Source organism: Coffea arabica, chromosome 8e (genome assembly GCF_036785885.1).
Source record: "Coffea arabica cultivar ET-39 chromosome 8e, Coffea Arabica ET-39 HiFi, whole genome shotgun sequence".
Classification (NCBI taxonomy): Eukaryota; Viridiplantae; Streptophyta; class Magnoliopsida; order Gentianales; family Rubiaceae; genus Coffea; species Coffea arabica.
Window position 1 is genome coordinate 44,843,520 of NC_092324.1, and position 16,873 is coordinate 44,860,392.

A 16,873-nucleotide genomic window follows, 5' to 3' on the forward strand; every position below is an offset into this window, starting at 1 on the left:
TTGCTTGGATTGTAATTTTTTGTAGAAAATTTTTTACGTTTTTCGTGAATATATTTTTTAATTATTTTTTTTATTTCACATACATCAAATAGTAAAGTACATTTTTCTTCGAAAACTCCTAAAAATACCAATTGAAGCAGGCCTGAGTCTGCCTCTTGAGGACATTAGACTCTTGTCATGTTTGGCAAAGTAAAAATGTCGAGCGATCCCTCTTGTTACAAGAAGTTGATGTTTGGTGGTCACTTGAAGATTGCCATTCAGCTGCGTTTTCCCTCCCTAGAGTTCTTTCGTTTGGGTCCATCTTTAGTTGGGAGAGAAGGAAATTGCATGGATTCTAATGCAGCACAGTTTTTAAGGTGCATGCAATATTTTTCATGTAATGGATCGTAAAATCATTTGTCCACATTATTAATCATTTTGATACACCGTCTAATTTGCAACATTGTTAAAACATGATGTTGAAAACTACGTATAATTGGATTAATCTGTCTTACGCTGACAGTGTATACACTATCAGTATTGAATGAATGACAATTATGTAAAATTTGAATTTAAAATTTAATTTTTACACACATGTAGAGCTGTAAACGAACCGAATCGAACCGAGTATCTCATGTTTGAGCTCTGTTCGTTAAGCAGTTCGAACAACGTTCGTGTTCGTTCGTTAATTTTCGAACTCCAAACCTGTGTTCGTGTTCGGTTCGTTAAGTAAAATTCGTGTTCGAGTTCGAGTTCGACTCGTTTAACATAAACGAGCCGTTCGCGAACATGTTCGAATGCTCGAATCCAAATTATTTTATGCCTTAAATATGCCATGCGAATTATTAATCATTCTAAAAAATAATTAAAGCACTAAGTGACTAAATTCTATTATTCATTAACTATATAACTAACATTAACATAAAAATAACAAATAAAACAAAGAAATTTGCCCTCCAAATATAAAAGTCCAACCATAAAATTAACCCAAAAATTTGTTAAATGATAATTATGTCTATGTTCGCGAACGTTCGTTAAAACTCGCGAACATGCTCGTGTTCGCTCGATTATTAATCGAACAAAAAAATTCGTTCGAACTCGGTTCGTTTAAAATTTCGAACGAGCCTTTCACGAACACGAACGAGCCGAAACGTACCGAGCTACCGAACAGCTCGGTTCGTTTAACAGCTCTACACACATGTCATGAATCCAATACTGATAGTGTATACACAGTCACTGTAGGAAAAATTTACTCATAAAGTTTTATCCAATTGTATATTTTTTTTCTCAACATTTAGAATTTAGAATTTGGCCAATCATGCAGGGCTCCTATTTCTACTTTAGTTAGCGGACTCCTTTTGTTTGTTATTGTGTCAGGCACATGCAAGTCTACTGAAGTCTAGTCCAAGAAGGTGTCTGTTATCTTGTTCCTATTCAAGTATTGCAGTCATGCTGCTCTGGAGTAAAAACTCCTAAATTAAAGGGTAAACTACCTTTTAATCTCCCATATTTAAGATTTTCCTTCATAATTTTTCTTACCTTTGATCCTTTACATTTAGGATTTTTACTCATAACTTCTCAAATGAAGGGTACATTTGCTTTTACTTAACAGAGGTCAGGTTTGACCCCCTCTAATTCGCTGTGTTCTTTTACGTTATAACTTTTAGGTTATAAATAAATTAAGGAATGACATCCCTATTTAAAAAAAAAAAAAAAAAAAAAAAAGAAAGAAGGGTACGTTTGTTTATTTGACAAATGACATCTACTACATTTCCTTTACTTCCCAGTTCCCACGTACGTTTTGATTTCTTTTTTCACTTTTGATTTCTGTTTTATTCTTCAGTTTTATTTATTCTCCTTCCTCGGAAAGCCCTAAGAAGCAACACCACATGTAGCCATGAGCCATGGCTGCAAGTTATAGCAGTGATATACTGAAATAAAGAAACCTACTGTCTATAGTAGCAAAAAATTAATTTGTGGGGGTCATCTGAACCCACAGCTTTACTCCAGAAATATAAAAACAGGCAGAAGATCGAGATTGTGATTTTGTGGGAATTTATTTCTCGAAAGAATCTGTTTTAGGGTGTCCACTAGGTATGCCCAAACTTCATGTATTGCAGGCTTTCAGGCCAGTCCTATACTTCAGCAAGAAAAGCTTTTAGGTGGTTATCATCCTTCAGGTTCATGTTACTGTCAGAGAGTACCAACATGAACTAAGGTCTGCAAACATTGTAGCCAATACATTAATCTCTTCCTAGATTAAAACCAAGAAAGAAAAAACTTGTCAGGGCCTCTAGTCTAAGTATTTGCTGCTTGGGGATGTGTGTGTTAGCCAAGGATTAATGACTCTGCAAAATTTTTACATATCTATTCCAGTTAAATGAAAAAGCCTGAATTGGCAAAAAGAGCATATTAAACCACTCAATTGCACATCATCGGCTATAAATGAGGGAACAAAGTTGAGAAAAAGCGCACAAAATAATTCAAAATAATTCCTATTCATTTTCGAATTGTAGGATAGAAAATATGGTCTGCACAAATGTCAGAATGAGCAACACAATTGACATGACGGACCAGTGGTTTTCGATATAATTCCTCATCAGATGAGCCCTCCAGATGTTCCAACGCCGGCTAGAATACTCGTTCACTTGCTTGAAAACTCTCGAGTAACAGAAGACATCGTTGCCTGTATAAGTCTCGACCTCCTTCACAAGTCCATTAAACACTGAAGATATCGCTTCATCATCACCTAACCATTTGGTTATAATTTTTTGGCGTCGAAGCTTTTCAACATCCCTTGAGGAAGCAATGAGACTATCCATGAACGTGACATAATCAATTACATATCTTCTATCATACAGTCCATTAATCATGTAAAGTTCAAACCCAATTAAGTTTCTGAAGACGCATTCTGTAACATCATGAACGTCCAGAGTCGGGATTTTCATTACCCCCTTTTCAAAAGCAATATCCAGCCACGATACACTTTTGTTAGCCGTCTCAAACTTTATCCCGGCTTGTCGTAGCTCGCTTGCGCATTTTATGTGCTCGTTCACCTCGCCACTTGTGGAACAATTGTCTTGCGAATCCCCATTCTCTTGGCTTTGATGATCAGCTGCTGGTTTTGAAGCAAATGGAAAACAGTGCAAGATGCTAGTAATTTTGGGTAGCTGGGTTGCGGATACACCTTTCTCCAAATCCCAGCCGCTTGTGGAATAAATGTCACCTGGATCCCCGTTTTCTGGGCTTCGATTACCACCTGCTAGTTTTCCAGCAAATGACCAACACCAGCACTCGTGCAACAGGTGAAGAAGATGAACGACATCTCCAACATTTCCAGCAATGTTTGTGGTAGGATTCGGTAATGATACAGGTTTCTCACCTGGGAAAAAGAGATGCAGAGGTGAATGAGGGAAAATGGCAAGATCAACGAGGTTCTCCTCCTCAGCTCCTCCAGGTGACTTGGTCATTTCAAACAGACGAACCAGGATGAAGAAAGGCAGTTGATTTTCAAACAGTAGTATGTCCCTGAACAGACATCCCATTATCCTACGATTCAGGAAGATGGGATCACCTTGTTTTGGGCCGTAATTAAGGGGATAATCTTTGTACAGGCACCAACCAGCATATTTCCTCAAAATCTCAATGATAAAGAACCCGTCAAGTAGCATCATTTCAACAAATTCATCAGTACCAAGACCAATCATATCTTCTTCTGCATACCAACTTCGAGCTTCATCTTCAAGGTCTTTTAAGGCATTGATGTATCTCTCAGTACTTGACTCGCCTCTTCGAAGGAGAAGCTCTTTCAAGTACCACAGCTTATACGTCTGCGATTTTACCAAGTTTTCCTTACCGTGATGATAAGGCCCGATAGAGAACATCTGTGGTTCGTACGCCACTTCATTTTGGCTGCGAAGTTTATGATCGACTCTGAAAATCCGTTGCTTGCTAAATGAATTTGATAGCCCAGAAAGCTTTCGATCAATACGAGTGGTCAGTCCTTTGTCCTCAGACATCTTAGTATATGTTGTTGAGTAGAATCAGAATACCACTGCAAGACCAAAGTGACAGAAAATTAATCACAAGGTTGGTTTCAGAAACGGTAAAGCAGACCAATTGTGGCAAGATTAAACTCGCTACTACTCAATTCTCCTTCAGAGTACTCGCATCTTACCCGAAAACCAACAATTTGCGTAGCTATCTGCGAGTAATCTTGGTTTGCTCGAGTACAGGCAGGTACAAAAATTGTCTTTGTTACAAATGCACTTGAGGCCCGGCCAGGATTTTATAGTGCAGCAGTAGCTCGTGAAAATAAAGAATTACTACTTTGTAAGTCTTATTCTTGAGAAGATGCAGCTAGTACTCAAAAGCAAATGGTACTTAGCTGATACATCCAAATTGCTGTGTAAGATGCCAAGCAGTTTCCTTCAGTAAATTACTATGTGTACGGACCCCTTTATGGTAGGAACGCATTGACCGTTCCTACCGTGGGCTTGCTCTGCGTGTCTAGACAAGAAATTGACACATCATGGACTGGCCATGGTTGAATTGTTTGTGGCCCAAAACCATTTGGACTACGAAGCACAGATCACGCGCTTGGCAAGGTGAACTCGTCAGGCCTGAGAAAAATTCTACACTACAGCAACTGTACTGCAATGCTTCGTTCGAATTTAATTAACTTTTGTCTTCACTTCTCCCATTTTGGTATTTGCAGCACTTTTATGAAAGGCTTGCCATGTTACTAAATTCTAATGTTATCTTTCAAATGTTACACTAGATCTCACTTACACTCATGCTTCCTAACAATTGTTATTTTATTTTTTTTGGTAAGAACAATTTTTATTTTATGACAGTACTAGTTTCGTTCCTAATTCATTTACAACGGTGCTTTGCATTTTTCACATTTTTTATTTTTTATTTAATAGAAAATTTTATAGAACAACTTAAAATGCTAGTGTATAAGAGTGAATATAGTATTTGTGATACAAGGATTCAAATTAAACAGATTAAAAATTGTTAACTTATAACAACTTAATATTTAGTTGTAATTGAATATTATCCCGTAGTTGAATTGCATTTACTCTAATTAATAGTGGTAAGTCAACATATAAGCGAAGGATATGTAGTACTTGATGAACTGAATTTCTATTCAAGGTATTAAATGCTAAGTTCAGTAAATTTGGAGAGCACTTACAACGCCATGATTACATGCATACTACTTTGGACTACATCCATTTTCAAAGGAGAGAGAGCATAAGAATAATAAAAATGTATAGGAATGAATGGCTGTTTATACAAATTAAAAGATATTTAAGTCAAATCCAAAATATAAAATTTAGAATATTGAAAATAAAACAAATTTAATTGAATTGCAACAAATAGTGACTGATTTTGCATAATTGTAGCGTTCGTGTTCCATTATTATAATTTACATTTTATACAAATGAAAGTTTCATTCAATATGACGGTTAATTAACTTAAGGTTTTCTTTGAATGATCAAAACATACATATAGTGACTCTTTGTAAAACATTTTTAAAAAAATATAACCACTATCCATAACAAAGGCACGCCAAAATGCTCAAAATACCCATATATCAATACCCTTTTCTTTATTAACTACACAACATATCCTTTCAAAATCTCAACTAATATAAGTATTTTTGACAAGTCACTATAACCCCAAATGAACCCAAAGAAAGACTCAAGTCAGCAAAAATAACAAAGCAACACTATGTCAACAAAAATAACAAAGCAATACTATGTACTTGTATATAATAATAATAATAAAAGGAAAAAATATAAATACTAATGAAAGTAGCTATTTAAGACCGATTTGAATTACTATAAACAAAACCTTATCATTAGCACTGAATTTCAATTATGAAATATCTAAACTAGCACATGAAAAGAATAAAAATTGGGTTTCTCTAATGGGTGCCCAATGGGCACTTGTTAATATATCCAATATTCAGCTAATCTACCATATATATACACATATTAACAATTATTACTTTTCCTTATATTTACATACCTTTCTTATTTAATCTTACCTACCACCTTTTGTATTTATTTGCTTTTCCTAATTAATCATATATTTCTAAAAATATGACACCTAAAATATATTCTAACGGGTGCCCAAGGCCATTAAAAATTAGCCTTGTGTAGTTGTATTTTTTACTTTATTCTAGTACGTACTTGTTTCAAAATAGTTCATATCAAAATCCAAAGGAAGATTTTAAATGCCTGTATTAGCTTTTTTTAGCATTATTGATAGATACTATCCTTAGGAATGGGCAAGAGTCGGGTACCCGCCCTATGCACCATTTGATTGACCTGATCAGTACGTTGCAGGTAAGTCATCTTTTAACCCTTACCCACCCCACACATTAGTGGGTACCCCATTATATTCTACATATTCATATAAGGTTTAACAAAGATTTTTTTTTTTTTCAAAAAAAGTCTCCCACCAAGAAACAAATATGTGAAGAGAATACAAGAAAAAGGGGAAAAATTAAAAGAATTCAAAATCAATAAAAATTTAAAATAAATAGCACATTTTTTAAAATATATATTCCATATTAATTAAAATCATTTCTAAAAAAATATAAGATTATGGCCTCTACAAATGAATCTTGTAAATAAATTATAGTTTTTCATATTTTTAATGCAATTTATTGAATGAAATTTAGTTCTAAAAATATTATTTTATATATATATAAATAAAAAATATATGGGGGCAGGTCGAGTATCCGTGATTTTTTAATTATGTGATCATAACCCGTCCTATATCTAAGCTATTACTCTACCCTCTTTTAATCCGATCAAATAATATGAATTAGATATCCTAATTTTTAGATCAAATCAAATCGGATATGGCGGATTTTCAAGTTAGTGGGTATTATTGCCCTACCCTTAACTATCCCAAATAAAGAACATGAAATGTAAAAACTACCATCATTTGTTTATTTCTTTTTTGAAATTGATATTATTTTTTAATTTTGATATTTCCTAAGTTATTTTTTATTTTGTTCTTGCCAAATTAATAATATGTTTTTGGGTAGTGTCCAACCAAAAAGTTAAAGTGTTATCTTTTCATACATAAATTTGTTCTTTTGATTTTTTAACTTTAGACAATATAAATATTTTATGTTTATAAATTGGACATTTTAATTTAATGTTTAAATAGTAGTTACATATTTAAGTTAGAATTATCAAAGGTAATAATACATATTTCTATTGGAATTACCTAAAAGAATGCCTGGAGTAAATGTTAGTTCTTTTTTGAATTTGACAATTTGTTTTATCTTTTATATTTGATAAGTTGTTTTCATTTTGTTATTACCAATTTGAAGGATTTCAATTATTATTTCCTTATTAGCAATAATCATTTGAAAGTCTGGTATTGTGTTAGTATGTTAAGTTTTGTTAAAATTTTTTAGAAATGTTACTCACACGTAAATGCCTATATGAGAAGTATGTAATTTCAAATTGTACTAGTATTTTGAATGTTGTTAATATATCAAAAATGTAACTAACTTATGACCGCATGTATAAGGTTAAAAGTAGCTAAAAAAATTAAAAAACAATGATGTATTCGGAGAATCTTGAAAAAACATTAATAATATGTATCCAAACACACAGTGGAGCCAATCACCTTCTAGGACGTGTTCCGTATTTCTTTCTGCTGACATTAGGGCTTCGAATGACTTCGTTTATGAGAGGAGTCAAAGATGACGCAGTCTTAAAAATGGAGAAAATGCCGGTTTTCATCCCTAAAATTTGGGGTAAGGACACATTTCGTTCTCCAACTTTTGGGCACGACACATTTGATGTCTGAATTAATAAATTTTTACCAATGTCATCCTCAAACGGCAATTTAGCCAATTTTTAATGAAACTGGTCACGTGAAAATCACATGACCGTTAAGTAGACTTAAATCACGTTTTTAACAAAACCTGCCAGTTTCCTGCATGCAATCAGTTAATTTTTGGCAATTTTGACTAAACATCCATCAATAAACACTTGTGTCCCGTACGTAAGGGGGGAAAAAAGCTAAAAATAAAGATAAAATGAAAAATAGGCAAGAAAAGAAATAATCAGCATGAAAAATGAAAAGGGATAATTTCACAAACATCCCTTGAGATTTTTAATAGTTACAAAAAGCTCCCCTCAAAATTTAAAAATTACATATACTTTGCATACTTTTACTATTTATATAAGAGCAAATTATTTGAGCAGCCATTGAACTATTTGACTAGTAAAAATTTGGCCCTTTAATTATTCATAACATATTTTTACCCATTGAACTATTAAAAGTATAAACTTTGAGTTATTCATAACATATTTTTACTCATTGAACTAGTATGTTTTGTATTTAACATAAATTAAATATGTGAAAGTTAAAAATAATAAAAAATTACCCATAAAATACCAGCTCTTTATGGAAAACTGGTAGGCTTTATTAAAAATGTGATTTAAGTTTACTTAACGGTCATGTGATTTTCACGTGACCAATTCCGTTAAAATTGGTTAAATTGCTGTTTGAGGATGACATTGGTAAAAAATTATTAATTCAGACATCAAATGTGTCGTGCCCAAAAGTTGAGGGACGAAATGTATCCTTACCCCAAAGTTTGGGGATGAAAACCGGCATTTTCCCCTTAAAAATGTCATGAGCGTAAAGTTAGGTGGTTTGTAATTGCATTTTTTTAGAGTTTTTGGGAAAAAAATTACAATAATACCATTTAAGATATGAGGATATATGTGGAGAGGAAAAAGCGATGGATTGAGTGGTGTGGCGAGAGTTTTTGGGGGGGAAAAATCACAATAATACCATTTAAGATATGATGATGTATGTGGTGAGGAAAAAGCGATGGATTGAGTTGTGTGGCGATGAGATGTATAAGTGAGAAATTTCGGATTTGAAACCTCTAACTTTAAAAAAAAAAAAAAATGGTTTAACGTATGTAAAACAAAAAACGTGATTGAAAAAATGTATACAAGAAATAATCACAGAAAATAGAATTATTTTTCCCAAACAATCATCCAAACAAACTGTTAAATACTTGACCACCGAATTGTAGATTCGATAAAATCTATCCTCTTATAAGCTTTCTGGATAAAATCTATCCTCTTATAAAAACAATCATCCAAACAAACTATTAAATACTTGACCACCGAATTGTAGATTCGATAAAATCTATCCTCTTATAAGCTTTCTGGATAACAATCCTTGACTACCTAGTAACGTGAGGAAGCAGCTCATAGTTTAATGAACCAGTCTTTTGATGGTTACCCTTCACTTTCTTTGCCTCCAAAAGTGGCCCATTAAATTTGTCTTTTCTCTTTTTTTATTTTGGTATGTTCTGCCGTATTGACCACCTCTCCAAGTGGTGCTGATTATTTTTGGACCCTGTCTCGCTAATAGCTGAGAAACCAATTTCTCGAGAGGCAAATTAACCATCACAAGAGATTTAAAATTCTTTTTTGATTTGTCGGTTAACTTCTCTAGATTTAAATCTCACACCCTGAAGTTTAAAAAATTTAGAGAATATGCTAGTAAACTCTTCTAATTTAGAGAATATTCTCTTCTAATTGAGAGAATATGCTAGTATACTCTTCTAATTTAGATTGGCCTTCCCTCTAGTCTAGCCTCAGATGTAACACATTTGGTCCCCTCCTGTTTAGTGTAGTATATTATGGGTATTACCAATTGAAAAAAAAAATTCTAACCTTTGGGTCCTATGTGATGGCCACAATTATTGTGAAGGACATTAATAGTATCACAGACGTGTGGGTTTAAACTCACAGAAGCCAAAAAAAAAAAAAAAAAAAAAATCTCAAAGGGAGCACCGAAAGTCTACTAATTGCAAAAAGAACCCTTTGAAATCTCCCTAGAGCAAAAATCCATTTATCGCACTCTACCCTTTCTTCTAATGCACTTGGAATTGAAACAAGAAATCGATCATTTGGGTTTTTTTGGATTTTTTTTTATGTAGGTTCCATACCTGTGATTGGTTCAAACTTATCTAGAGATCATGTTTTGGATGTGATTGGAAATCGGGTTGCAATAAATTCATGATGGATTTTACAATTTTGGATGTTTGGAAGGGGAAATGTAGAAAATACTCTCGTTTTTGCTCTTAACATGATGAACCAGTGACCTTTTCATCCAAAATTCATCAAGTTACGGACTGTGATAGTAAGTTACGCGGCCATTCTGCTATTTTCCTATTTTGTTTGTAAAAATACGAAGATGAAATGAAAGACTCTCTGAGCTCTGGTTCGACAGACTATTCTCAACCGCTAATTTTTTAAGTTTATCATTATCTTATTTTTTTTATTCCTATCTTTTTAGTATTTTTGTCCTTTGAATTGTAGATTCTTTCTCGTTGTTTAAAATCTCAAATGATGTAAGTTACATTTTTATCCCCACTACATTATTTTAACAAAAACAAATTAATTTAACAGTATGAGACACAACACAATAATGAAGCTGTATATTTATTACTAAATTGAAATATGTATTAATTATTTATTAATGCGACTACTCATTGCTATATATTTTCATTCTTACAACCCTAAAAGTCAAAAATTATAAGTTGACTATACCCTAACTTGAACTTTTCAAAGCAATCATATCTTAAAATGCAGATGAAAAATGCACAGATAATAATATTTCTACGATGTATGGTTTTGCACTCCTAATAAGATGTAGACATTGGTTTTATATGTCTAAGAAGAAAACTTTTGACAATATACAAATTTAACTATTAATTTCAACTTCACATGCGAAAGATCATATATATGTAGAACCAAGTACATAAATTTGAAATTTTTGGCTAATAAAAAATGAAATAATTAATTAAAGGGTGTACATAATTTAGTTTTCAATAAAATTTTCTTGACATAATAGACAAAGTTTTAACAAGTCAATATCTAATTCTAATGCAATTAATAACAAGTTAAATTTCATAGGTTAATAACAAAATAGCAAGGTCAACAATGTTTAAAGAGTAAAAGTTTAAATTTTTCATAAAGCAAAATTTAGGTAAAAGGGGGCAACGCAATTTCTTCAAATCTAATGGAGCAAGAGAAAGATTCTTAATAAAAATTGCCAAAATTTTCTAAGACCTAAAAGAAAAATGAAAAACTTGGATGGACGGCTGCCTCTCCTGGCTCCGCCGTTGTGACCAGTAGAATGAAAGAGGGTATGGAAAAATTAGCCACATGTTTCGTTTATTGACCCAATAATTGAATGATCATCTTGCTGATGTCCAAAAAAAAAAAAAATTTGTTAACATGTGCAGAAAATGTTTCGCCACATCCTAAAGAGCTGATGAGAAACAAATTTAAAGAATTTATTATTATTACTATTATTGTTATTGTTATTATTATTATTATTATTGGTTTTTTCTTGCCAAACTCATGATTGGATAATGGATATAATTGGTTCAATCCATTTAATAAACGGGCATGGGTATGAGTATACTCAATTATTCATTTATAAATCAATTAAAATTTTACTTTTTTTTTTTGCATGTTGTCTGCCAAGAAATAATGGTATTTTATTGTTATTAGAATGGAAAGAAATTTAAATTTATTTGCTTAACACTCAGTAAAAGACGAATTTAAATGTATAATTATTTTTAAATGAATATAAATAGGTGATCCGAGTCAACCCATTACTCACTAATTAAATATGTTTAATTGAGTTAGTTGATAGGTGAGTCAAAGTAACTTAGTTACGATTGACACCTATGCTCCCTATCATAATTTACGGCTTTTTAAAAAGTGACTATTATATAGTGAGGAGGCGGACATCACAAATCGCACGTGGAATGTTCTTTTGTGCTCCAATTTGAACCAATTTGATTATCTATCTGGTACTGCAAGTAGTCATATGTGATAAAAGTAAAAGATGAAGAATGGATTTTTGTTCTTCTGAAGTAGTATATAGCATTTATTTTAGTATTTTACAAGGAAAAAAGAAAATTAAATAAGTGGGCCGTTGGTGAAATATTCGGATTGGGACTCCAAAGCTCATAAACACGCAAGAACATTTGGGAAAAAAAAAAAAACAGATAGAAGACCTGATGAACTGTGTATTTGTCCGCATTTTATTATGTGAAGTTTTTGTCTTTTTTTTTTTTTTTAAGTGAAACTAGAGGTTCTCCATTACAATTTTTTCTTTTTCTTTTTCTTTTTTTTTTTTTTAAAAAGGGTCTTTGAACTTGGTGAGTGTCTTTCAATTCTCCCAGAATGCAAGGGGGGAAAAAAGGACTCAACTCGACAAATAGAGGCACCTGAATAAATGGTATACTATATAGGAAGGGCATACATAGGAGTGTTTGCAAGCTTGGAATTCCAACAAGCTTCGAGGTCTGCATTGCTTGCTACAACTCCTAGATGAAACATATTTCATGATACTCAAAAAAAGTTCATCCACAGCTATTCAGAAATACAGGCAATGGCAATGCAAGAAATACAATGGCAAGAAATACAGGCCATGGACGGCTATTCAGAAGGCATTAAAGGAATGGTTAGAATTGGGAGAAGTAGATAGACTGGAAACTAGGATGAGTACGACCGAAACAGAAGCTCTACATCTGCAACATCCACAGCTTTGTTCACAACATGGTGTCCTGCAATTCAGCATTGCAATTACAAGGGACAAGCACGAACCATGGGTAGGCATTGGAATCTGTCTAATAGGAGGAGCTCAGGGAACACACACAGGCTGGGCAATGCGTGAAACCAGTTCAGGATCTTTCTTGCTGGATGAAGCATTAGCTCTAAAATTGGCAATGTGTAAAGTTGCTGAAATGCAACACAGGGTGGTCCAATTCCAAGTGCAGAATCAGCAGCTCCTCAACCTTATTCAATCCAAACAAGCACGGGATATCAGATTAGCAACTGTGGTGGAGGATATTGTTCAACTTAGACTTTTGTTTCATATGTGCTCCTTTTGTTTAGTCCAAAATGATAACTATCATCTAAGCTCCAAACTTAGTTCTTATGCTTTAGGCATTACTTTTGATGAGGAATTTATGTTTCCTTAGTGGTTAAATGACCGCTTGTATAGTTTCATCGTGTCTTTGCTCGTACTTGTACATCTTTTAAAAAGGAATACAACCATATATCGTTTCAGAAAAAAAAAAAAAAAAAAAAAGTTCAACGGTAAGTTTGTGCACTGCCCAAATTGCAAGGAAATTGGCGGAAGAGCCAAGTGGGATTGCCAATTGTTTGAGAAGGGGAAAGTTTTGATATGGTGGCTGTACTATTCATGGTACGGCACCAATCAAATTTTGACATGACATAATTACTCTAAACATGCACCTTATCTAAGAGTCGGCTTCTTGACAGGGACAGTGAAGATAATACATACATTAGTGAGATTTCACAGGAAATTGGCCTCATTTTTAGATGAATGAACTTAATCATCACCTACAATTAAATGTGTACCTAAGAAAACTGTCATCTGTACTTTTATTGTCACGAAAAAACTACCAACTTGTAACATTGAGAATTTGAGTATCTAGTAGTATACCTAAAAAAGAAAAAATTCCATTTGAGTACCACCTACTAAAATTGAGAACCCGAAGAACATAATACAGATGTAAAAGTGGGCTACATGATATATACATGGATGAGGAAATTGTGGGCTAATGTTGAGGCAACAAAATAAATCAAAATGTGGAATCTCTTATCTATTTAAGTAGTTTTGTTATGTTTTACTTGTACCTAAAACTATGACATTCTACAATTAAAGCATATGGTTATTGTTATGAGCTTGTAACTTCGATTCCTTAAACATCAACTATGCAGCGATTAGTTTTAGCTAAGCATCAAGCTATGCAAAACATACTTAGATAAGTTTGGTATACACGCTGAATTACATTCACATAGTATTACTCCACCTATAAACAGCGATTCTAAATTATGATATTTTTAAACTATAGACACAAACATGAAAATTCTTAAAATTAAAGAGATGAATAATCCATAAGTTTGTTTTTGTCGCTAAGTAGTAAATCACTTAGGATGGGATTTTCCATATAGTATATTTCAAGGCACGTCAACATAATAATGTTTGATGATATAAGAAAAGTCTAGATGAAAATTATATAATAACACAAGAAAAGTCATATAAATTGAATATACTAATATTAGTTCTAGGTATTTGCATTTTACATGGTATGGGCTTCCTAAGGAAATGTCAAGAATATCCTTTTTGAAAAATTAAAATGATTGAAGTGACCAAAATAAGCAAATGTAATATGCATGGCACTTTAACCCCTCATGATTTTGTATTTTACTACATAATCCCATTATATTTTAATGCTATACCACATAACCCCCAAATGATTTTCAAAATACATAACCCTCTATATATAGTTAATTAATAATTTTAAACTTTGCAAATGAGTACTTTTGACATCTTAGTTGATTTTATTATGAAATACAAAATTTGTCACTTTGAAACTTTATTCAAATTACGAAAGGATTATATATAATTTTTCAAATCACAAGAGAATTATGTGAAAAAACACTAAATCATAAGAGGGTAAAGTGTATTTTATCCAAAAGTTAAATTTACTAATATTTGGGTCCCATTTGAGGGCCATATTTATTGCGAGATAGTCCATTAGCGTCGGTCCATATTACAATTTGGAAGTATTGATGTCAAGAGGCTTGAACTATAAGACTACTTTTCAAAAAAAAAAAAAAAATCAATAAAACGACTTTCTTTTAGTCCAAACAAAATATCAAAAAGACCTACTAAAAAGTTTTTCAAATAATTTAAACTTAAAGTTTGGCGCTACTTGGACTTTTCTAAAGTGCTATAAAAACCTTTTTTTTTTTTTAAAGATATTAACGACAGCAGTGGTTGGGATTACCTACTCTAGTTTGCCGCCTTTTAGGCCCTATTGTAAGAAGAAGAAAAAAAGGAAATTAAAAGAACTTAAATACTAATAAATGTCGAGTAACAAAATGTACCTTTTGTGTAGTCAAATTGGAACTACAAACAAGGAAGTAATGTGACTATTTTGGCAAAATCTTAAATAATAGAGGATTAAAGTGAAATTCACCGTCTCTTTTTTTCTCCTGTTCTCGAGAAAGTAATTTTAAACCAAACCAACAATGATTGATTTTAAGCTCACGGCAGCCCTTGAATAGGCTCACCTCGAGCACGCATTCAGAGGTTGTAATCCAGGAATATATTTATTAAGGACTAAAACAATTGAATCCTACAATTCTCAGACAGTATAGTAATTGCCCTTCACTTCTTCGTCCTATGAGTCTGGCCCCATTTGCTCCTCATTTGTGTTTGTTTTTGTGTCATAAGCATATGCAGTCTGCTCGAGACAAATCCAAGAAGGGGTCCATTTTCTTGAGCCGTCTCAAGTGCAGTGGGAATCAAAAGGAGGAAGCTTCATTGAATTCTTCACATAGCGCCAATTTTGAAGTTACCCTTCACTTTCTGCGTCTCTAATTCTGGCTGATTTGCTTATCAATTTTGTTTGTTATTGTGCCAGGCACATGCAAGTCTACTGAAGTCTAGTCCAAGAAGGTGTCTGTTATCTTGTTCCTATTCAAGTATTGCAGTCATGCTGCTCTGGAGTAAAAACTCCTTTCTTCAAACGGAAAGAAAACTTAAAGGGGAAACTACCTTTTAATCCCCTATATTTAAGATTTTCCCTCATAATTTTTCTCACCTTTGATCCTTTACATTTAGGATTTTTACTCATAACTTCTCAAAAGGAAAGGTACATTTGTTTATTTGACACTAGTAATTTTGGATGCACGCTCTGCTTTTCACTGATAATTGACATTGCATGTGAATATCGGTCTACTAATATTAGAGCAATTACATGAACTTGTATAGAAAAACTGGACAGGAATCATATTATGCATATTGATCAAATGCAACATGATATGAATCCGGATGTCAAGCTATTCAAGAAGATGGTGATCGCGAGTTCAACACTAACTCGTGTATTCATGTCATCATTTATTAGTTGATTGTTTAAGTAGTAGCTATGAATAAATCTAGTCCAAGATCTCATGTTGAGGTGGGTTAGATTCGTGGTAGATTGTCATGTTGAGATACATTTTAATTGTAACTACATTTCCTTTACTTCCCAGTTCCCACGTACGTTTTGATTTCTGTTTTATTCTTCAGTTTTATTTATTCTCCTTCCTCGGAAAGCCCAAAGAAGCAACACCACATGCAGCCATGGCCCATGGCTGCAAGTTGTAGCAGTGATATAATAAAATAGGCCATGGCTGCAAGTTACAGCAGTGATATACTAAAATAAAGAAACCTACTGTCTATAGTAGCAAAAAATTAATTTGTTGGGGTCATCTGAACCCACGGCTTTCAACAAAGAAAGCTGCTATCTTGACTTTCTTGATGTGCTATATTTTTTCGGATGACCATCATGGTTTTATTCCAGAAATGAAAAAACAGGCAGAAGATCGAGATTGTGATTTTGTGGGAATTTATTTCTCGAAAGAATCTGTTTTAGGGTGTCCACTAGGTATGCCCCAACTTCATGAATCGCAGGCTTTCAGGCCAGTCCTATACTCTAGCAAGAAAAGCTCTTAGGTGGTTATCATCCTTCAGGTTCATGTTACTGTCAGAAAGTAACAACATGAACTAAGGTCTGCAAAAAAAACTTTTGACAAAAAAAAAAAAAAACTAAGGTCTGCAAACACTGTAGCCAATACATTAGCCCTTCTTCCCAGATTAAAATCAAGAAAGAAAAAACTTGTCAGGGCCTCTAGCCTAAGTATTTGTTGCTTGGGGATGTGTGTGTTAGCCAAGGATTAATGACTATACAAAATTTTTACATGTCTTTTCCGGTTAAATGAAAAAGCCTGAA

At 33.1% G+C, this 16,873-nt stretch overlaps 1 protein-coding gene across 1 annotated transcript; it reads right to left on the reverse strand.

Annotated features, from left to right (window-relative positions):
• Positions 1-2,458: 2,458 nt before the first annotated feature.
• LOC113704872 (UPF0481 protein At3g47200-like) lies at positions 2,459-4,395 on the reverse strand. The gene is made up of 2 exons (XM_027226742.2): positions 4,157-4,395; positions 2,459-4,033 (listed from the first exon to the last, which is right to left on the reverse strand). Exon 2 carries the CDS (start codon positions 3,996-3,998, stop codon positions 2,475-2,477), a length of 1,524 nt encoding a protein of 507 aa, XP_027082543.1. The 5' UTR covers positions 3,999-4,033; positions 4,157-4,395; the 3' UTR covers positions 2,459-2,474.
• Positions 4,396-16,873: the final 12,478 nt, after the last annotated feature.